The sequence below is a fragment of the Penicillium cosmopolitanum genome (assembly GCF_028827165.1).
Source record: "Penicillium cosmopolitanum strain IBT 29677 chromosome Unknown utg000011l:1.0-3548175.0:1.0-3550911.0, whole genome shotgun sequence".
Classification (NCBI taxonomy): Eukaryota; Fungi; Ascomycota; class Eurotiomycetes; order Eurotiales; family Aspergillaceae; genus Penicillium; species Penicillium cosmopolitanum.
In genome coordinates this window covers 1,057,682-1,077,014 of record NW_026622681.1, presented here as the reverse complement: position 1 = coordinate 1,077,014, position 19,333 = coordinate 1,057,682, and the positions used below count along the sequence as shown (strand labels likewise).

Below are 19,333 nucleotides of genomic sequence, written 5' to 3'. Positions count from 1 at the left end.
TAAACTTGGAATGAGGATGCTGAAGCTTCAAGTTCTGTTGGGAGCTTTAACCAAAGCAGACAATAGCAAGAAAAATTATATCTTGGTAGGTAGCTTCAATTGAGTTATATACGGAGGGGAGCACTTGCGCGGTGATTCTATTGCTCCACTATGTTCTTTTTGGGAACATGAAGAAGATAATTAGAATTCACCTGGGCAGATTCGCCGTGATACCTAGCTGTGGGGTCGTACAGAAGTCGTTTATATATCACGGCTATACTAGAGACTTGAAGAAAAGTTGCTCTAAGCAGCTTTTCTTCATACTAAGCCATACACCGACAATAGTTCAAGTTTCTATCCGGAATCATCGAGCCAGCGCCGCATACCTATGTCTATAATTCGGGCATCCATTTTTGCCATTTACTAATATGAGGGCAGAGATGCCATAAAACAAAAGTCATAGATTATCCTCTCTTATTGTTTCCTATAGATTATAGATTTAGCTCTCCAAGCCTCCTTGATTATTGCGTGAAGCCAATTGCTTAATCAGCTTGAAGTTCTGTTGATAATTTCCAGGGTCTATCGAAACGACTTTTTTAAGATTTTATTAATATGTCTAGAGGAAATCGCCAAACAAAGCTGCAATCAAAGCTATGTGGGCGAAATGTTGGGGATGCATGCGGTGAGTAGGCTCCACCGGTGCGGAGAAGCCACATGAAGCCACATGAACCATCTCCAATTGGGGGGAGGGGGAAGAGATGATTTGGGGATTGTACATACAGAACAAGATAGATCCGCTACCAGAACTGCATAGAAAAGGTTCAACGGCTGGCGGATTCTACTTTCTTTCCCATCGATGGGAATGAAGGCACATAGATAGCTAGTTGGCGTAGGGCGACTACGAAGTCTTCCTCTTCTATAGTTCATCATACCTACACCTCAGTCCCCAGGATACTGTTCATCTGATGTCTGCTCGGGCCTTTCAGTTCAGTATTATTATATCCTCCCGGCTGCTAGTATAACAGGCGGTCTGGGACATCATGACGTTGAGCTGGGGGCATTGGATATCCAGGTACATACTATCCAGATGGAGCGGAAGCAGCTTTGTCTCATTCGTAGTGCGCCACATGGCCCTATTTCCATTCTAAATTTTTTCATGGGCGAAACCATGGAACTCTGTTCTTTGGCCACACCTATCGGCAAGATGCAACTGGGTCTCAATAAGGACCGACTTCAGATCCGCTGTTTCAGCGGTGGGGCCGGCCGGAAAGCCACTCCAGAAGAATCCCTTTGAAGATTGAATTGAAGAGTTGCACTGGAGGAAGAACAGATTGTCATGAACTATTGAATTGAGTGGCAAGAACAGAGTCCGAGCTCGCGTTGTGGCATGTAGGACAGAGTCGCAAGGGATGAGACGTGACACCTCCGATGGCCATGAAACGCGTGGGGAGGCTGAGACGACGGTGAGCAACCCCTTGATGGAGTGCGTCGTCTAGTCGTCTCAGGTTTCAGCCAACGCTACAAAACTCGCTCAATCTCCCGGAGTTGCGTAAAGTTGATAGCATTGGATTGGATCGTATTTGTTGCGGTGGGGAGTTTGTCGGAGTTTCCATTCGATAAACGCCCGATCTCGACCACACTAAGTGGCTCCCTCCCCGATCTCCATCTTCTTCCCCCCCCAAAAGCTCAGACTTCGCGATCGTCCCCTCCGGCCCTCGGGAACAAAGACGTTTTCCATTGTGCCGGTATGTAATCCTCCCCTTCCTCTTCTTTTCTGTCTGCCTTCTCTGTGCAGTGTGTGTACGAATATCTGTGTCGGTCAGCCTTGGCTCGCTCTCAGGCCCCCATTGACGCCTCGACGCCCAATATTCGCTGTTCACTCTTCACTGGTCCCAAAGAGTCGCACGATCTAACAGACTCAACAATCACAGGCCTCCTCCCTTCGGTACTATGTGCTGACCCCCGCCATCCTCCCGACGACTTTCTATCGAAACCGGCGCGACAAGCTCTTGCCCGCAGGCGGAGAAAGGGCTCTTGCGATCAAGCTCAACCCCATCGCTCATCCAGAGATCAAGAAGGAATACTTTGGACAAAGGCTGGACTTCTAGCAGCTCGCCTTCACGATGCTAGCTTCACAACCGCCATATTCGGTCTCCCTAGGCATGCCTGCAGCCCAAGCCTCTACAACCACCTTTCACTCGACCTCCCAAAGACCGGCGACGGCGACAAAAGTGACCGAGGGGTTTGGATTTTCCAGCCCGACCAAATCGGAATTCTCGGAGGGACACGACGAACAACTGGGTGTCCGGTAAGCTATCAAATTGGATAGAGCTTGAGCAAATGGCAGGTTTCCTGACTTCATATAGGGCTTGGGATGAGAAGAAGGTGGTGGCATGGCTTCACAGCATTAAGTGCGGACAATATGAGTCGCTCTTCCGAGGTAACTTTCCTTTCGACCCGCAGAGCAATTTGGATGCATGCTGATCTCTCAAAGCGAACAACTTCAACGGTGATAATTTAATCGACTGCGACCAAAAGATTCTACAGGAAATGGGTATAAAGAAGGTGGGCGACCGCGTGCGCATTTTCGTCGCTATCAAGCAGCTTCGAAACAAGACCATGGTCGACCCGAGGCAAAAGAATATGGTAACCCGCGAACCGCGGTCCTTTCATTCTCACCATGTACTAACCTGGCATAGAAAAAATTGGCGGCTATGGAAGCTGCAGTGTTAACTGAAAACACTCGCTCGGGTCTGAGCAGCCGGCGATGGTCTCGGGATGGATACAAATCTTCCTCGCAGCCTGCTTCGCCCCCGGTTGATTCAGATCGGACCTGGCGGAAGGATGGCTATCTCACCAGTGGTTCGGGGTCTGGACGCAATCCAAGCACTCCAGGTGCCTCGCATCCTCGAAATAACAGCCTTGATGGTCTCACTATGGGCCCTCTTCCACAAAATAGCCCTGTTATCCGTGTTATATACACCGGTGGACAGACTAAAGTGCTCGATATCCGGAACAGCAGAACTCCGGAGGAGGTCATTATATCAGTACTGAGGAAACTGCAGCTTCCAGAGCACCAATACCGAAATTACTGCTTCTATGTCTTAGATGGCCTAGAACCAGACCTATCTAATTGCCGGAAACTCACCGAAGCTGAGCTCTTGCAGATCTGCGATGGCGTGAACAAGCCTGAACGTGGTCGTTTAATTCTCCGGAAGATCCATGCCGGAGAACCAGACCAGGACGAGCTTCGTCGAGCATCCCAGCTTGCCTACGATGAAAGCAAGGTCACTCATGAGAACGCGATGAACAAATCCAACTTCCGCCAAAAGAATAAGATCCAGCAGCTCACGGGAGAACCATGGAATGTCATCAACACCAAGCAGCCAGTCTCCCCTGTGGGCCCTAGGCATCGTCCATCGCCCACTCCAGGCGACCAGGGTCAACAGTCTCCAGGCAGCGAGCGCAACCCCGTGGCTACTAAGTTACGGTCATTCTTCGGCCAGAGACCTCCAAGTGAGATGATCATTCACGAACTACAATCGTTCTTCCCCAGTCATGATCGTGAAGATATCGCAAAGACCGTGCGCAGATCCCAACGCTACAGTCGTTCGGCGAGCCGTCTGAGTGTTGTTAGTAACTTCAGTGTTGCTTCAAGCCTCAAAGATGCACCGCCCTCCTCCTCCTCTACCTCCTATCCCACCTATTCCACCTATGCCCAACATTGCCGATTCATGGTTCCAGCCGCCCCAAACTGGGGCGCAAGCGGCACGCGCCTCACGGCCTCCTTCACTTTCCAAGTTCAATTTGCCTCACACCTCATACCGTGATTCTATTGCCTCAAGCTCTCTTCAACCCCTTCAGGAAGAATCTCCCACCGAGCCGAATCGCAAATCCTACGTCTCCTTCGAGAGCAGCTCTGATGAGCCAAATCCCTCACGCCAAAGTATGCTGGATGAAAGCATGAGTGTCGCAGCTACGGATGGTGATTCTTTCAATGAAGAACGTATGAGCGTCCTGATTGGCGAGCGCGACGGCGAGCGCGAAGACGAAGAGGGTGAAGAGGGCGAAGAAGAGGACGATGCAGGCTTGATGGATGACTTCCTGGCAGGCAATAATTTTGCTCCCAAAAACTGGATGAAGGGTTCGCTCATTGGTGAAGGTTCTTTCGGAAGTGTCTTCTTGGCTCTCCATGCTATCACTGGAGAACTCATGGCCGTCAAGCAGGTCGAGATTCCCTCAGCTACACAAGGAACAGAGTTCGACAAACGCAAAAACCTCATGGTTACTGCCCTCAAGCACGAGATTGAACTCCTGCAGGGGATGCATCACCCCAACATCGTCCAATACCTGGGCACTGGCACCGATGACCAGCATCTCAACATTTTCTTGGAGTATGTGCCCGGTGGTTCCATCGCTACCATGCTCAAGCAATACAACACCTTCCAAGAGCCCTTAGTCAAGAACTTTGTCCGGCAGATTCTAGCCGGTCTATCGTATCTGCACAGCTGTGACATCATCCATCGAGACATCAAGGGAGCCAACATCCTCGTCGACAACAAGGGTGGTGTCAAAATCTCCGATTTCGGTATCTCCAAGCGCGTTGAAGCATCCGCCGTTCTCGGCTCTCGAGCCAGTACCGGCGGTGGCAGCGCTGGACATATGCACCGGCCTTCCATGCAAGGCAGTGTGTACTGGATGGCACCAGAGGTGGTGCGCCAAACAGCGCATACCAAGAAAGCCGATATCTGGAGTTTGGGCTGTCTCGTCGTGGAAATGTTTATTGGCGCTCACCCCTTCCCAGACTGCAGTCAGCTGCAGGCCATCTTTGCTATCGGTAGTAACAAGGCTCGGCCTCATACTCCCGAACATGTTAGCGAGGAAGCGGGCGAGTTCCTTGATATGACCTTCCAACATGAGTATGAGAAGAGACCCAGCGCGGATGAGCTTCTGAAGTGCAAGTTCCTGGCTATGCCAATTACGTGATGCGTATTTCGTCTCTTGACCCTATTCGTTATGTTTCCCCTTGATGTGTAAGATGGTGATTAAGTTGAATGTTGAGCTCTCTTGGGGTCGCTTCTTTCGGCTACGGAATCGATTGGATGGGGGGACTAGACTGTCTAAATTAACTGTCACGTCTACAATGCTGGTTTTCGTATTGAAAACAACCATCCACTGTAATGAGCAACGCTGTCATAAAATACACAATTTTTAGTTTACGATATTCGATTCAACTGTAATTGACGCTTGATTTAAAAGATAATGTTAATGAGATAATACACAGGTTTGGAATCACAGTGACCACCATGCAGGTCACCTCTAAAGTTACAGGTCGGATAGTAACACAACGCCATATGCCAAAGACGAGCGAGTGTTTTCTGGGAAATACGCTCCCATTAACCCTTACTGGACAATCTTTCCATAGAAAGGAACGCCCATGGCACTCAGGAGGAGTCGGGCATCCTTGTCCGCCTTGGCAGTGGTGTGAAGGGTAATGTGGCAACCCGGGATCATCTTGGGAGGATACCTTGAGAACAGTCAGTAATCAGTAGAAAGAAATAAGCCTAAACGGTATGAGAAAAACTCACATATCGTAGTTGACCTCGATCTCGGGGAACAGGGCAACATGCTCCGGTTCCAGACCGAAAGTAATGTTTCCACTGCTATCGCCACTGCTACCCTTGATACCTTGCCAATCCTTCATACGAGGGAGAACAACATCAATCAGCTTTCCAAGGAAGTGGTGCATCGTCTCGCCCTGCAACTCCGCCTTGACGGCGACGGTGTCGCGACCAGGAGCAATGCTCCAAGTGGCAACGGCAGACTTCGACTTGAAGGTCTCGACACGGACATTGGAGATAGCCTGGATCGCGATACCGGCGACGTGGATCCAAGACGAGTTCTCCTGCGCTGCCTGCTTCACGTAACTGTGGACAGTGATCCGCTCAATCTTGGGGATGTTGTTGAACCGAATTGGCTTGCGGAGTAATCGCAGCACATCACCGCCACGGGGCCCACGGAGGGGACGGTTCTTATGGTAGGGGGAGCTGTCGTCCCACTCGCGCAGTCGTGGGGCCTTGACGGGGGGCTTGAATCCGGGTGGTGTGTGCACGTAACACAGGGTCATGATGTCTGATGCGACTGTCGCGTTGTAGGTCTGCTCGGTTCGCGGTAGAGAGAAAGGTCCGGGAACGAACAGGCGGGAGGAGGGATCGGAAGGAGCAGGGGGTTGGTGAGGGTGGAGAGGACCGCGGTCATATTTAGGGGATCGGAATTGGTATCTAAAAGTTGGGAGGACGATATTAGTTTATGCTGTCGTGTGCGAGACTTCATTGTTCTTGCGGATAAGGAGTCGAAGTTCCCATGAGACCATCACCTACCGACTGCGAGGAAGCTGGGACCTGCGAGCACTGGCTCGAGAAACTGGGTCGAACGATTCAGCTGCACTGTCGGAGACCTTGGAGGTCAAAGACGAGGAAGTCTCCAGCTCGTCCGACAAACGTCGAGTCGGGGCCTCGTCGGAGGCATTGCGTCGGCCAATAAAGGCCTGGGGGCGGGCTGATGGGGCAAATGCCCTGGGCAGAGCCTTAGCCAGGTATCTAGATGGCTCCCTGGCAGCCATTTTGTGTATAATGTGATGTTGCTGGATTCGGAGATTCATCGAGATGGTCCGTCGCGACAAACAAATTTCGGGGCGATTCTGGTCACGTGTATCACCTGACAGACACCTGACAAATAAGGCGGTTACGGCGCAAACTGCCCCGCGGTAAGTGATCAACAGTTTAGCTTCCATTGGGTCATTAGATCGACCCGTGAGACCTTTTTCCCTATCATTTCGCATGCACAAATCTCACGCATCCTGACTGGCCCTTGGTATTTTGCCCCGTGTCAGTGTCAGAAGTACTTGGCAGATGATGGGGTCTTCGTGCGCCTCATGGGAATCCTGCAGCCTCAACTAAGCTCCTTACCCAGAGCTCTCCTCCCCCGCATGCCGCCTCCTCTCCAAACTTCCACTTCCAACGATCTGAAACGATCCAAAGTACCCCTTGTCGCTAGGGGAATATCTCTGCCATGAGTGGAATCCACCGATTTTTAACAACCCGCCGCGATCGGCACAGCCGATCGCGACAGAGCAAAGAGGAGGTACGTATCCGCGCGATGATCTGAAACCCAGCAAATAGCTACTGGGAAGAAACCTGTTTGCTAATGTTGAGTATTTTCAGGGCTCAAATGATCTGGCTCGACCAGTACTCCGAGACTTTTTCACCCCCCATGCTACCAAGGACGATGATCAAGAGCACCAGAAGAAGGTACTGCCCCACGACTTAGCCGTTAGTTACTGGGCTATCTATTGACTTGGGCTCATATATAGGTCAAAATTATCGAGAAGCGAATACGAGCACTAGGAATCACTACTTTAGAAGAGAAGAATTACAGTTATGCTCTCACTTCTGCCAATGGAGATGTGGACACCGCTGTCGCTCTGCTGTTGTTACTGGAAGATTCGATTGAGGGTATCATCCGGAGCTACACGCCTAATACAAAGCTGCTTGGTGCCGAGAACAGAAGCGGAGTGACGTGCTATCTAGATGCGCTCCTTTTTGCCATGTTTGCACGGCTCGACTGCTTCGAGGCCATCTTGTATAAATCCTTCAATGACGAACCTCGCCGGAAAATGGCTGTTTTGCTGCGGTTCTGGGTTAATATGCTGCGAAGCGGGAGGCTGATCACCACAGACATTGTAAGTCATTACTCTTTTGGTCAATACTGCCGTGTCAGTACTTTGAACTAATCAAATATACAGACCAAGCATATACAAGAAGCCCTTGCAGAATGTGGCTGGCCTGATGCAGCCAACCTCAGACAACAGGATGCCTCTGAAGCATTCACTTTCATAACGGGAGCACTTGAGCTTCCTCTCCTCACCCTCAAAATGGACATATATCACACTGGAAAGGAAGATGCCAGCGATGACCACAAGTTCATCAATGAAAGACTACTTGAGGTGGCCCTTCCACCCGAACCCACTGACGGGTCAACCCTGACCCTCGAAGACTGCTTAGAAGCTTACTTCAACAATCGAATTGAAGTGAAGCGGCATTTAGAACGGCGGAATACCGTTAGCTCCACTCGCTCTGTGGATTCAATGTCTATTTCGAAGGGCTTTACAGCACATATCGAGGAGATTGAAACAACGCCGACACTATCCCCAGTTCAATCTAACTCACCCCAGGTTGAGCGGCCCAGTCCATGGACATCCGTTTCAGATACCTCCGAAACTATGCCAAGGCGAGGGATTACCCGGCGAAGCAGCATTGTTCAAGAACGATTTATTCCCGATCCGACAGATGGGACGGCAAATAATCAGCCCTCGTCGGGTTCAGACCCCCAGCAGCGAAGAGGCATATTCAGGAAGGAAGTGATGATGCCAGCTTGGCAATTCTTCAGTCTGATCCGTACGTTCTCCCATTCCTCGCCCGAGGTGGCATCAACTGACGTCTATGTCCGTACAGCATGGTACACGGAGAATTCACCGACAAACGATGCTCAAGTGGCAGCTCACTTTGCTTCCAAGCGACCCATTCTTGGCATGTGTTTGAAGCGCTATTCATTTACTCCCAACGGGAACGCCACTCGACGGGATACATACATCGACATTCCAACTGAGATTGGTCTGCCTCATTTTATCCAAGATGACAACATGGACGCAGATGCACCAATTTATGGAAACTTCAAGCTTTCTCTCCAGGCAATGGTCTGCCATCGCGGCAACTCCGTCGACTCGGGACACTATATTTCCATAGTCCGAGGAACCAGCGCCAACCTTACACCCTCTACCTCTAGTGGTAGCTCCGACACGCTTGAGACGCCAAAACACTGGATGCGCTTCGATGATCTCGCTGCAGAACGAGTGACCCTTATTGATATTGAAACTGCATTGAGGACGGAGTCACCTTATCTTCTATTTTACCAGATTCTTCCTATTAACCAAGACGCCTCGCTGGCTAATCTTCCCAACAAAGCACCCTCGTCGCGTGCATCTGATGCTACTCTTGATGTGGACATGGCCGATATCGCCCAGAAATACCGATACGTTTCTGGAAATGAAACAGATGGAAGCGTGACCGAAGTGAACTCTGCTCGGCCCAGTTTTGAAATCACTGCTCCTGATAGCCCAAGCGCCCAAGCCTTGAATAGCACCGGGAGAAGACCTTCCAGTGTGATCTTCTCCGAGACAGCACCCACCGGCCCCCCAGGCACGATCAATTCCATCTATGTCACCAAAGCTAGCCCCCATGGAAGAAGAAGAAGTTCCAAAGAACTCATTTAGTTTCCGGCGGGGCTCACGCAATTCCAAGAGCAACCCAGGAAGCCGCACCGGTAGCCGAGCCGCCAGCCAGACCGGGGATAACAAGATCGGTACCACTTTTTCCCGCTTTACCGGGCGATTGAGCAAGGATAGGTTCACCAGTGATGGAGAAGGGGAAGGTGATGAGTCTGCCAATGAGGTAGATGAGACAATCCCAGATGAAATGAAACTTGGTCCTGCCGCGTACGACAGCAAAGAGAAGGCTGGCAGAGGTCGAACGAAAGACCGCGCCACAAGGGACAAGACAAAGGACAAGTCGAAGGAGAAATTAAAGGAGAAGGCGAAAGAGAAGACCCGGAAGCCGGAGCGAGAGTGTGTTGTGATGTGATGCCGAGTTGAATTCGGAGATACCCCTACACAGTTTCATGTTTATCTTTCCAACTATTGCATCTTGACTATGGATGATACCCCAGCAATAAACCAGTGGAAATATTTGATAAATCAATACATAATTTCTGTAACCTTCTATTCTTTCTTTTTGCTAGTTAGCAGTCTAGCTTTCAACCCAGGCTATTAAATATGTGTTACTCTGTAGTATTACTATGTAGTCCTGCTGTGGCAGCCTTGTGGCCTTAGGCAAAACGGCAACCCAGCCCAGCCCTCCGCATTCCACTTCACCAGCTCCCAGTCCTCTTCCCGCCATCAAGCTCACCCCGAAGCTCACTAGCTTTCTCCTATTCTTTGGAGGGTCGGTATGATATAGTTGGATCTTGCGCATCATGGCGCTGGGAAGATCCAGCAGTTATGTTGCTCCCAACAACCTTACGGAGCCCGCAGACGACTCTCTCCCCATCTTCGACGTGCAACGAGTGCAGCTCCAGTTCCAGATCGCCGCGGACTTCGTGGCAGCCCAAGTCGCCAACAATGTCCTAGTGCTGGCCCTTTCCACAGGCCGAATTCTTCGGATCGATCTAGATACCCCTGAGGATATTGATGGTATGCGATGTCCCACCCCGCAATGCTAGGCCGCATCGTTCGGAGCTTAACTGTGTTCCCTCACGGCAGATATCGACCTCCCTAAGAAGTCCTCGGAGACTGGTCTCATTCGACGCATGTTTCTCGATCCCTCTGCGTCTCACCTGATTATCAGCACCACCCTCGGCGAGAACTACTACCTCCACACTCAGTCGCGACAGCCCAAGGCCTTGTCCCGGTTAAAGGGTGTATCCATCGAAAGTGTTGCCTGGAACCCCTCTCTGCCAACTGCCTCTACGCGTGAAATATTACTAGGTGCCACCGACGGCAATGTCTATGAGAGCTACATCGAGCCGTCTACGGAGTTCTATCGACGCGAGGAGAAGTATGTCACTGCGGTTTACAAAGTGCCGGAAGCTTCCCCAGTGACTGGGATCTCTGTTGAACCTGTCCCCTCAAAGCCCGAGCAAAGGCGAATTCTTCTCGCGACATATGGGAAGTTGACGCACTTCTTGGGTCGTACGGGATCTGCGAAGCACGGGCGCGAAGGCGGTGGGTCTATATATACAGATCTGTTTCAACGCGAAACGCCATCAACGCATGATGTTTCGAATCCCTCTGCCTCTGCACCTTCTTCGCTGGTTGTTTCCTCGTCCTCCTCATCTGGAGCTCATGCAGAGGGGTATACCGAAAAGGAGTTTGCATGGCTTAGCTCGCAGGGTATCTATCATGGCCAGCTTGCATCCTCGGCCCCATTTGAAAAGGCCAAAATGATTTCCCGATCGAAGTTCCCTGCCTCCCAGTCTGCCCGGGGTGGTAAGAAGCTAATACAGGATCCCATTTCTGCTGTGACCTTGTCCCAATGGCATGTGTTGGCACTTGTCGAGGGTAGAGTGGTTGCCGTCAATCGCCTCAATGGGGAGATTGTGTACGATGAGGCTGTTCTGGAGCCTAGACAAAGTGCCTTGGGTCTTCTGACTGATCTGACACAAAACACCTACTGGCTCTTCACCGGCCAAGAAATCTTCGAGGTTGTAGCCAACGACGAAGATAGGGACGTGTGGAAAGTTCTTCTTAAGGAGAAAAAATTCGACGAGGCACTTCATTTTGCCAAGAGCCAGGCTCAGAGAGACGCTATCTTGACTGCATCGGGCGATTTCCTGGCCGGAGAAGGCAACTTCCTCGAAGCCGCCAAAGTATGGGGCAAGAGCAGCAAGGGGTTTGAGGAGGTGTGCTTGACCATGGTGGACAACAAGGAATACGATGCCCTGAGGAAATACTTGCTTTCGCAACTATCGATGTACAAGAAAGCATCTATAATGCAGAGATTGATGGTAGCCAGCTGGCTTGTGGAGCTTTTTATGTCAAAGCTCAATTCTTTGGATGATGATATTGCTACGAAAGCAGAATTGATTGAAGGTGTTACCCCTGGGGAGATTCAGGATCAACTCGGCAGTGTCCGAAGCGAGTTCCAGGAATTCGTGAAGAACTACAAATCAGACCTGGACAAAAAGACCGCCTACGACATCATTAGCAGCCATGGGCGAGAAGAAGAGCTGCTCTTCTTTGCAACCGCTGCCAACGACCATAACTACGTTTTATCATATTGGATTCAAAGAGAAAGGTGGTCGGAGGCTCTCAACGTCCTACAACGGCAAAGCGAGCCTGATGTCTTTTACAAGTATAGCAGTGTGCTCATGACGCATACTGCTACTGGTTTAATAGAGATCCTCATGCGGCAAACGAATCTCGACCCCGAGAAGCTCATCCCTGCCCTATTGAATTACAACAAGACGACCAATGTCTCCCTCAGCCAGAATCAGGCAGTTCGCTACCTGAATTACATCATCATCAACCATCCTAAGCCATCCGCAGCTGTGCACAACACACTCATCTCAATCCATGCCTCGAGCCCATCTTCCTCTGAAGGTGGACTTCTCACATATCTCCAGACACAGTCATCTTCACCACCTCCCTACGACGCAGACTTTGCCCTTCGACTCTGTATTCAGCACAAGCGAGTCCAGTCATGCATTCACATCTACAGCACCATGGGCCAGTACCTGCAAGCAGTAGAGCTGGCTTTGGACCACAACGACATCGATCTTGCAGCCATCGTTGCCGACCGCCCTGAAGGCAACAACAAGCTCCGCAAGAAACTGTGGCTACTGGTGGCCGAGAAAAAGATCCGACAGCCAGGAACAGGTATCAAAGATGCAATGGCATTCCTGGGCCGCTGTGAACTTCTTCGCATCGAGGATCTCATCCCCTTTTTCCCTGACTTCGTTGTCATTGACGACTTCAAAGATGAAATTTGCGCCGCCTTGGAAGAATATTCGCGCCATATTGATGAATTACGCCGAGAGATGGATAACTCAGCACAGACGGCCCGGAAAATTCGCAATGAGATTTCCGACCTAGATTCCCGTTACGCCATCGTGGAACCTGGAGAGAAATGCTGGATCTGCTCACTACCCTTGCTGAGTCGCCAATTCTTCGTCTTTCCATGCCAGCACGCCTTCCATAGCGACTGCTTAGGCAAGGAGGTTCTGGAAGGCGCTGGAGGAAAGAAGAAATATATTCGAGATTTGCAAGCACAGCTCAGCAAGGGCGACATCTCTACATCGCGGAGGGAGGAGATCGTCAAAGAACTAGACGGACTTGTTGCCGAAGCTTGGTAAGTTTCTACTTTGTTTCTCCTGGTCTGTTCCCCGTACTAACCGATTTACTAGCATCTTATGTGGTGACCATGCCATCAAGCAAATCGACAAACCCTTCATAACAGCCTCGGACGCCTCGAACGAATGGGCCTTATAAGCTTTGGAGATTTTCAATCATCGTTTCTTTTATTTGCATGCCGTTTCTGTCTTCTATGGTATGGCTTCGTGCTGCCTAGCTAGCAGACTCTTCCCATTTGCTGCACATTACAAGAGGGGGAGATTTTGTTCCGCAATACCCTTTTTCATGAACACACCGCCGTAAATATTGCTGGTATAGAACTCGGAATCTATCATTATTGTCTGTATCGTCGCAAATTTTTTGCAAAGTAAACACCCCAACCCAGTCAACTCCATGCAAATACCATTTAAAGAGACCACACCCATCATCACAAAAAAAAAAGGATACGCCAACAAGGCCACTATACAGAACGGTAACAGGCGCATTTACTCATGCACCGGCCACAATGACCGCAGCAATTCTAGATCCTGCGCCACGGCAGGACTATGTCGTGCGCAGTCATCCAGGAAATGCAACATCTCCTCATTCCAGCGTTCCCAGCCTGCAGGCAATGTATCACGGACACGTGCACTAGGCGAGTGTGCAATGCAATAGAAGAGCAGGATCTGTCCAAAAAATCTATCACGGGTATTGATCAGCTCAGTCCGGTGGAGGAGGGGAGATAAAACAGAAAAGCTATTGAAGGATAGAGTGACTCACTGTGAACAAAAAGCAAATTTAATCGGGATGCAACTCTTCATCTTCCGGAATATCCCCTGCGTGACAGGCCAGTCCATCGCATTTCGCAACCCACTCTTGATCTGCTCTAGATCATCATCGGTGAGGAGATTCGGAATTCGAAGTGCCTTGTACAGATATGGTCGGCCGATGTGGAACTGAGCGATCATATGTCGACCTCGCAGCATTGCGTCTGTGACCGCCACTGCTGGGGAGAGGGGGCGAAGTGGATCTTGTGGTCGAGGCGAAGCGGGGATTGGAGATGCAACTGAAGATGGTGACGGGTGGATGGAGGTTGAAGGGTCGACAGGTGTGGGATGTGAAGTTGCTGGTTGGGGGTCGGAGAATTTGATGGCGGGTGGGAGGTTGGTGCGCCATTGTTCAAGTTGGTGGTGGAGTTCAGTGTTGACGGCGGGCAAAGGAATTGCTCCCGAATCGGCTAGTGAGCTGTTAGCTATATTCGATAGAAGTAAATACTCGTTGGGGTTTGACAAACAGTAGAAGTAGAGGGAATGGCGGATGCGAGTGAGAATAATTCGATGGGCCACCTGTGCGAGGAAGTGGTATTGGAAGTATGAATCGTCGACTAGGGTCGATGATGGGTATCGGGTTGAAATGTAGCCTGTTGTTTGGAAGCCAATGAACTTGGGTATTGGAACTCGCTCTTCGAGGCGCGATAGACCACTTGGTGGGAGGTGAAGTTCTTGGACAAGGATGGTTTCGTTCATGAGACAGTTCCAGTAGACGCGAGACTTCATGTCGCCTTCCCATTGGTCGAAGTTCACATCATGGCTAGAACTTGGTTAGCATATTGCACTTTAAATTCACACGGATGAATGGCAAGGAGCATTGCTTACTTCGTTAGCATTGATAAACAACACGTTGCAGCACGATGGATCATAGCCCAGGCGTCCATTGGCCGAAGTATCTGGCTATAGTATATCCTGTTGACGGTTAGTATGGAATATGTTGTGAATAGTGGCGAGGTACATACGAGGATAGCATATAGAATTGACAGCTTTGTATGTCGTTGTCGCACATCAAGAAGCCAATGCGTCGACGAGCCTCGTTGAAAAACCTCAGCCCAGACTGCTCCTCGTATACCACATTCATCCAGTCCGGTGGCTCAAAATTCGTTCCACGAGAATCAGACAATGAATAGTTCCCCTCCTGATAGGCCAATACAGCTAAACAGCCCAGTGCAAGAACATTGAGAACTATACAGCTCTCCATAGTATACCCGAAGTTGCTCTCAATAGCAGAGCCAAGGGTAAAGGAGAAGAAAAAGCTCTTGTCCATAATTGGAGTAAAGGGGTTGAACACGCTGAAAAAGGCATCGGCCAGGCCCTTGATCATTGTGATAGGGAGAACTTCCAGCCAGTGCTCTCCGGCGTGTAGGGGAAATGGGTCGGTGAACATCGGGAGTGGTGGTCGCGTCGATTCCAACTCGATCACGTAGTTCTTTCCGAGCATCTTGTAGGAATTCAGTAATTTATCAGGAAGGATCTGCCGCGCACCCGGCCAGAGAATTACTCCGTGTTGGCTGAATGAGATAGAGGTACGGCCGGAGGCATCTGGAGTGGCGTTGTTCTCTTCAAAGTCAAAGTCATATCCATCCCCGGCTGCGGGGGTAAAGCTGAGCGATGTTGACATCGCCGCCGGTTGATTATCATCGCGAGCTGCAGGCGATTGATGTGCCGAGTTGGGACTATCGACAACATGGTGCACTTGGCCACGAATGTCATTCAATATGGATGATGGAATGTTCTCCAATTTTGTCTCCAGGCGATGAAGAGTACTCATGATCATCGTTAAAGATTGGTCTCGTCTTTTGATTTGATTAGTTACAGTTGGAAAATTGATATGGTTTCGTATTTGGACGAGGCACGATCATCAATTGGGTTGGGCTTACTTGGATGATTTGCGCTCATTGTAAACACACTCGAGACCGAGGGTCTTGCAGAGCCCGCATCTCGGCCGCGACTCGTCGCATCGGGTTTTCTTCAGGCGACATGTTTCGCAGGCCTATGCTTGGTATTAGCCGTTTTTTCCAGTCAGATCAGGGACATTGGGGATTGCGCACCACCGTGGCGATGAAGTTCCGGGGCTTCTTGGAGCCTGAGGGTCCGGATGGTGGAGTTGGCTCTCGCTCATCGGGAGAGAGCAAATCTTGGATGGCCAGCAGACCATTGTGATCTGCTTCGGGAGGACCCCTTAACTCCTCGAAAGAGCGCTTGCTCATGGTGCATCATGGAGCCGATAACATCTCAGCGACTCCTTGATGTTCTTCTTTTTTTTCGTCGCAGGTGGGGCTCCTGGTCGATTTGAGCCAATTGGAGCTGGCCATTTTATGATTCATCTCTGACTCGGCCTCGTGACTGTTGGGAAGTCATAGAAGTGTAGTAGTGGTAGTACTGGTAGTACTGGTAGTACTTGTACAATTGATTTGGTTAATCGAGATAATTTGCTGATAGTACCTACTAGTACTCAGGTAGTCCTAGGGTGAATGCCACTTTGAGCGGAGATATATACCTAGGTAGTACCAATAGGTATTGGCAGTACTCCCAGCCACTACCAGTAGCAACCTTGGAATAATCTTGGAAACGTTGAAAGTTGAATATTTTCATTAAAACGTCTGGGCCTAAGTAAAGACTCAAACCACTAGTATAGACATTGGAACTTAAAGATTTACTACCAGGTCAATGGATGGCGGTCCTACATGTACATTGCTCTGTAGTATGTATAAGCATACTCGTACATAGTAGAGACAAACTAGACCTGCTCCCAACACTAACGGCACAGGGACCTTCGATAGCTCTCGAATCCACCGACGCCACCGGGACTAGTTGACTCAGAAAGCGTTTGGCCATTGATAAAACAACTGAGTACGCAGGTTGCACCCACCACCTACCCAGAACGTGCGCGCGCGGAACAGGCGTTGCAAGAAACTTGAACCTGGAAATAGAATGACTAAAGACAGAGACCAAAAAAAGAAATCGGCCCAGAACATCCGTCCGACCAGAGCTCCAGGACCAATGCTTTCGCGCTGGTCAGGAACGGAAATAGAAATCGACAAAGGTGGGTTGCAAGCGGCGGACCCCACCGCACCCGCGTTCGTTGGCAGATCCAGTCCGTTTCAGACATGTCTATCATCATACCCATCATCATATTTCACATCATAATCATCATCATGGATCCACGTAATCTAAATTGGAGATCTCAGTGGATACCATTTACATTGTAGATTACAGTAAAGCTGCGAACTGCGAAATATGAATTACAGAATGACGTTGACGGGGCAGATGGAATGTGGCAGTTTCTACGAGTATGTACATACAGTTATGTATCCCACCGGTGGCGAATGTTTTCCCTGTCCGCTTTGAGAGGATCAAGTGGAATTGAATCGTGTCAGGGTTAGCAACAGAGCCGTAGATTTCAGTGTTGACTGTGTTTGAGCCGATGCGTCAATTATTGGGTTGTTCTGACATCTGTATTGCAAGTGGCAGAATGGGAGCGGATCTTAATACTCATCGTCTCACCTTGTATGTACCCCGGTTTGTTGACTTGGCAACCGTTAGGAGAAACTTGACCAGTCACTTGCAAGCAACTGAGGTAACACATGGTGTTTTGAGCTCATACCAAGCGCCTTACTTGGACACATGTTGTAGATCGGCATTACTTGCCATTGCTTCCTACGTTGTAGCGGTTTAACTCGATAAGCGTGATCTCTCTCTATTGAGAATTCCGACAAAGATCATCGCTATGAGAACCAGAATGTTTGATACCAAGAGATGCAAGACGCCTGCAGACAGAAGCGTGCTGCAGTCCACAATGGTGCCTGAGAATATAGGCCATCAACCAGCACGAAGGCCCGTTGATCGCTTCGTTTTACCCCTCGAGCCATACAATCTCGGCTAGGACAATCTCGGAGCGGTGCCCGTTGCATCTACGGTAGCTATGTACGTACATATCTACATATCACAAGTGCATAGCACGAAGCCATCGCTAACGCAATGCAGCCATGGCTTACCAATTATCGATAGAAGTCTTCGGCTCCGGCGAGGATCCCAACCACCGTTCCCACTGGGGGTTTATGATCCATCAGCCGCCAAACACAACGGGAGACCTGCTTCATGTGCGTCTGATTGACCTGTACCGACTTTGGTACGAGTTCGAGTCAAGGTCCAATACCGATATTGTGGACATGCAGGCCCTCGGATTGTGTAGGCTGGCTGAGTTGACTCCCCAGCAGCGACTGCAGGTGATCCAGGTCATCAAGTCTGAGCCTGCACCGAGAGATGGATCGAGGAAGTGCCAGGATTGGGTGTTTAGTACGTTGATTTCGCTGGAGGTGGAAGAGTTAGTCCCGGATGGGACGTCGGAGTTTTGGAAAGGGATGGTTGGGAGGACGGCGAGGGAGGTTGAGAGGAGTATTGGGGATAGATGGACTGCTCTTGATTCAGTTTGAGTTGATGGAAAGAGACAAGGGATAGAAATGTCGCATCGCGAGCATAATTCTGTAAATTGATACCAGAATAAAAATATCTACAGTACTGCACTCCGTGCTTGACCTTGTTCTCGTCGCTCGAATCTACTTCCTTTGACCAACCACCCACTAAACAACTTGAAACATTGCGCATAAAATGCTCCCCTGGCATCAGGCAACGAACGATTCGATTTCTGTTGGGACCGCATAGCGGAGGGCTATGTCGCACACGGAGAAAAACAGACCTACGAGAAGCTGGGCTCATGGCATGCTTAGTGCAACCTGTACCCTGCGACCTGCGACCTGCGCTGCCGCCTGCGTACGACCCTGGAAAGCTGAGCTACGGTGCTGCCAGTGCTGGTGCTATGACCAGGAAACCCCCCCTTGGGCATGCTGGTCCGTGGGAGTCGCACCATCCGTCGATCTGTACCTTGTCCTACTGTACTCCGTACATCGTCCAATGCAATGCTGGAGATTGTACAATTCGGATCGAGGTAAAGTGCCGGGCCCCCTCTAAAGTCAAAGTAAAACAGGAACGATGAGAGGCACGCGGCACGAGACCTTGATGGGAAATGAGAAGTGAGAAATGGGAAACGATGGCTGCAGTTCAGCCCTGGAAGTGTGGGCGTAATCAGAAAAAAGAAGGGGTCATTGCTTTCGTGGAGGGTGTTTATTGGGGCCAACCGGGCCAATCGTTTGATCAAACGCCGGAATTTACTCTATAATTTTGATTTGGGGTGGACGGCAGAAAAGCCAATTCTCTTATTTACTCCAATGTGGAGCATGATTGTTGGTATTGTGGGATAAAGACGACGCTATCTTTCAATTGTCCCCGTTCGGACCAGAATCCGGGGGAAACGCCCTGGTCAGCTGGTTTGGGGTAGCGTCGACAAAGTTCCAATGGTTTGCACGATGATGCTCCTCTTTGGGGCTAGTTTGGCTCAGCCCCTTGGCCCCAAGGTGAGACGATGGTGTCACTGTTATCCCTCCCCCGGTCTCTCTGGCTGGAGCGCTTGGAGGAAAAAGAAAATACGAATGGGATGAGATACGTACATACATCTGGAACGGAGTACTCGTAGGGTACGGAGTAGTGAGATCATTATTATATCAAGTGGCAGATATAGGGT

The 19,333-nt window shown here is 50.1% G+C and overlaps 7 protein-coding genes across 7 annotated transcripts; 5 read left to right on the top strand and 2 right to left on the bottom strand.

Annotated features, from left to right (window-relative positions):
• Positions 1–1,407: 1,407 nt before the first annotated feature.
• On the top strand, positions 1,408–2,087 carry N7509_011887 (uncharacterized protein; the record flags this gene model as incomplete). Its single annotated transcript, XM_056636524.1, has 3 exons — positions 1,408–1,442; positions 1,670–1,724; positions 1,911–2,087. 3 exons carry the CDS (start codon positions 1,408–1,410, stop codon positions 2,085–2,087), a joined length of 267 nt encoding a protein of 88 aa, XP_056482554.1.
• A 15-nt stretch (positions 2,088–2,102) lies between these two features.
• N7509_011886 (STE11 family mitogen-activated protein kinase kinase kinase) lies at positions 2,103–4,965 on the top strand (the record flags this gene model as incomplete). Its single annotated transcript, XM_056636523.1, is given in 5 exon segments — positions 2,103–2,287; positions 2,346–2,419; positions 2,474–2,625; positions 2,679–3,615; positions 3,626–4,965. The coding sequence occupies 5 exon segments, from the start codon at positions 2,103–2,105 to the stop codon at positions 4,963–4,965; spliced, it is 2,688 nt and encodes an 895-aa protein (XP_056482553.1).
• Positions 4,966–5,382: 417 nt separating this feature from the next.
• Positions 5,383–6,640, bottom strand: N7509_011885 (mitochondrial 54S ribosomal protein uL5m; the record flags this gene model as incomplete). The annotated part of the gene is made up of 3 exons (XM_056636522.1): positions 5,383–5,506; positions 5,568–6,260; positions 6,360–6,640. 3 exons carry the CDS (start codon positions 6,638–6,640, stop codon positions 5,383–5,385), a joined length of 1,098 nt encoding a protein of 365 aa, XP_056482552.1.
• Positions 6,641–7,912: 1,272 nt separating this feature from the next.
• N7509_011884 (ubiquitin C-terminal hydrolase family protein) lies at positions 7,913–9,310 on the top strand (the record flags this gene model as incomplete). The annotated part of the gene is made up of 1 exon (XM_056636521.1): positions 7,913–9,310. One exon carries the CDS (start codon positions 7,913–7,915, stop codon positions 9,308–9,310), a length of 1,398 nt encoding a protein of 465 aa, XP_056482551.1.
• A 758-nt stretch (positions 9,311–10,068) lies between these two features.
• N7509_011883 (vacuolar protein sorting protein DigA) lies at positions 10,069–12,945 on the top strand (the record flags this gene model as incomplete). Its single annotated transcript, XM_056636520.1, has 2 exons — positions 10,069–10,285; positions 10,355–12,945. 2 exons carry the CDS (start codon positions 10,069–10,071, stop codon positions 12,943–12,945), a joined length of 2,808 nt encoding a protein of 935 aa, XP_056482550.1.
• Positions 12,946–13,428: 483 nt separating this feature from the next.
• Positions 13,429–15,962, bottom strand: N7509_011882 (uncharacterized protein; the record flags this gene model as incomplete). Its single annotated transcript, XM_056636519.1, has 7 exons — positions 13,429–13,621; positions 13,703–14,159; positions 14,217–14,512; positions 14,578–14,664; positions 14,715–15,548; positions 15,633–15,745; positions 15,804–15,962. 7 exons carry the CDS (start codon positions 15,960–15,962, stop codon positions 13,429–13,431), a joined length of 2,139 nt encoding a protein of 712 aa, XP_056482549.1.
• A 1,779-nt stretch (positions 15,963–17,741) lies between these two features.
• N7509_011881 (uncharacterized protein) lies at positions 17,742–18,188 on the top strand (the record flags this gene model as incomplete). Its single annotated transcript, XM_056636518.1, has 1 exon — positions 17,742–18,188. The coding sequence occupies one exon, from the start codon at positions 17,742–17,744 to the stop codon at positions 18,186–18,188; it is 447 nt and encodes a 148-aa protein (XP_056482548.1).
• Positions 18,189–19,333: the final 1,145 nt, after the last annotated feature.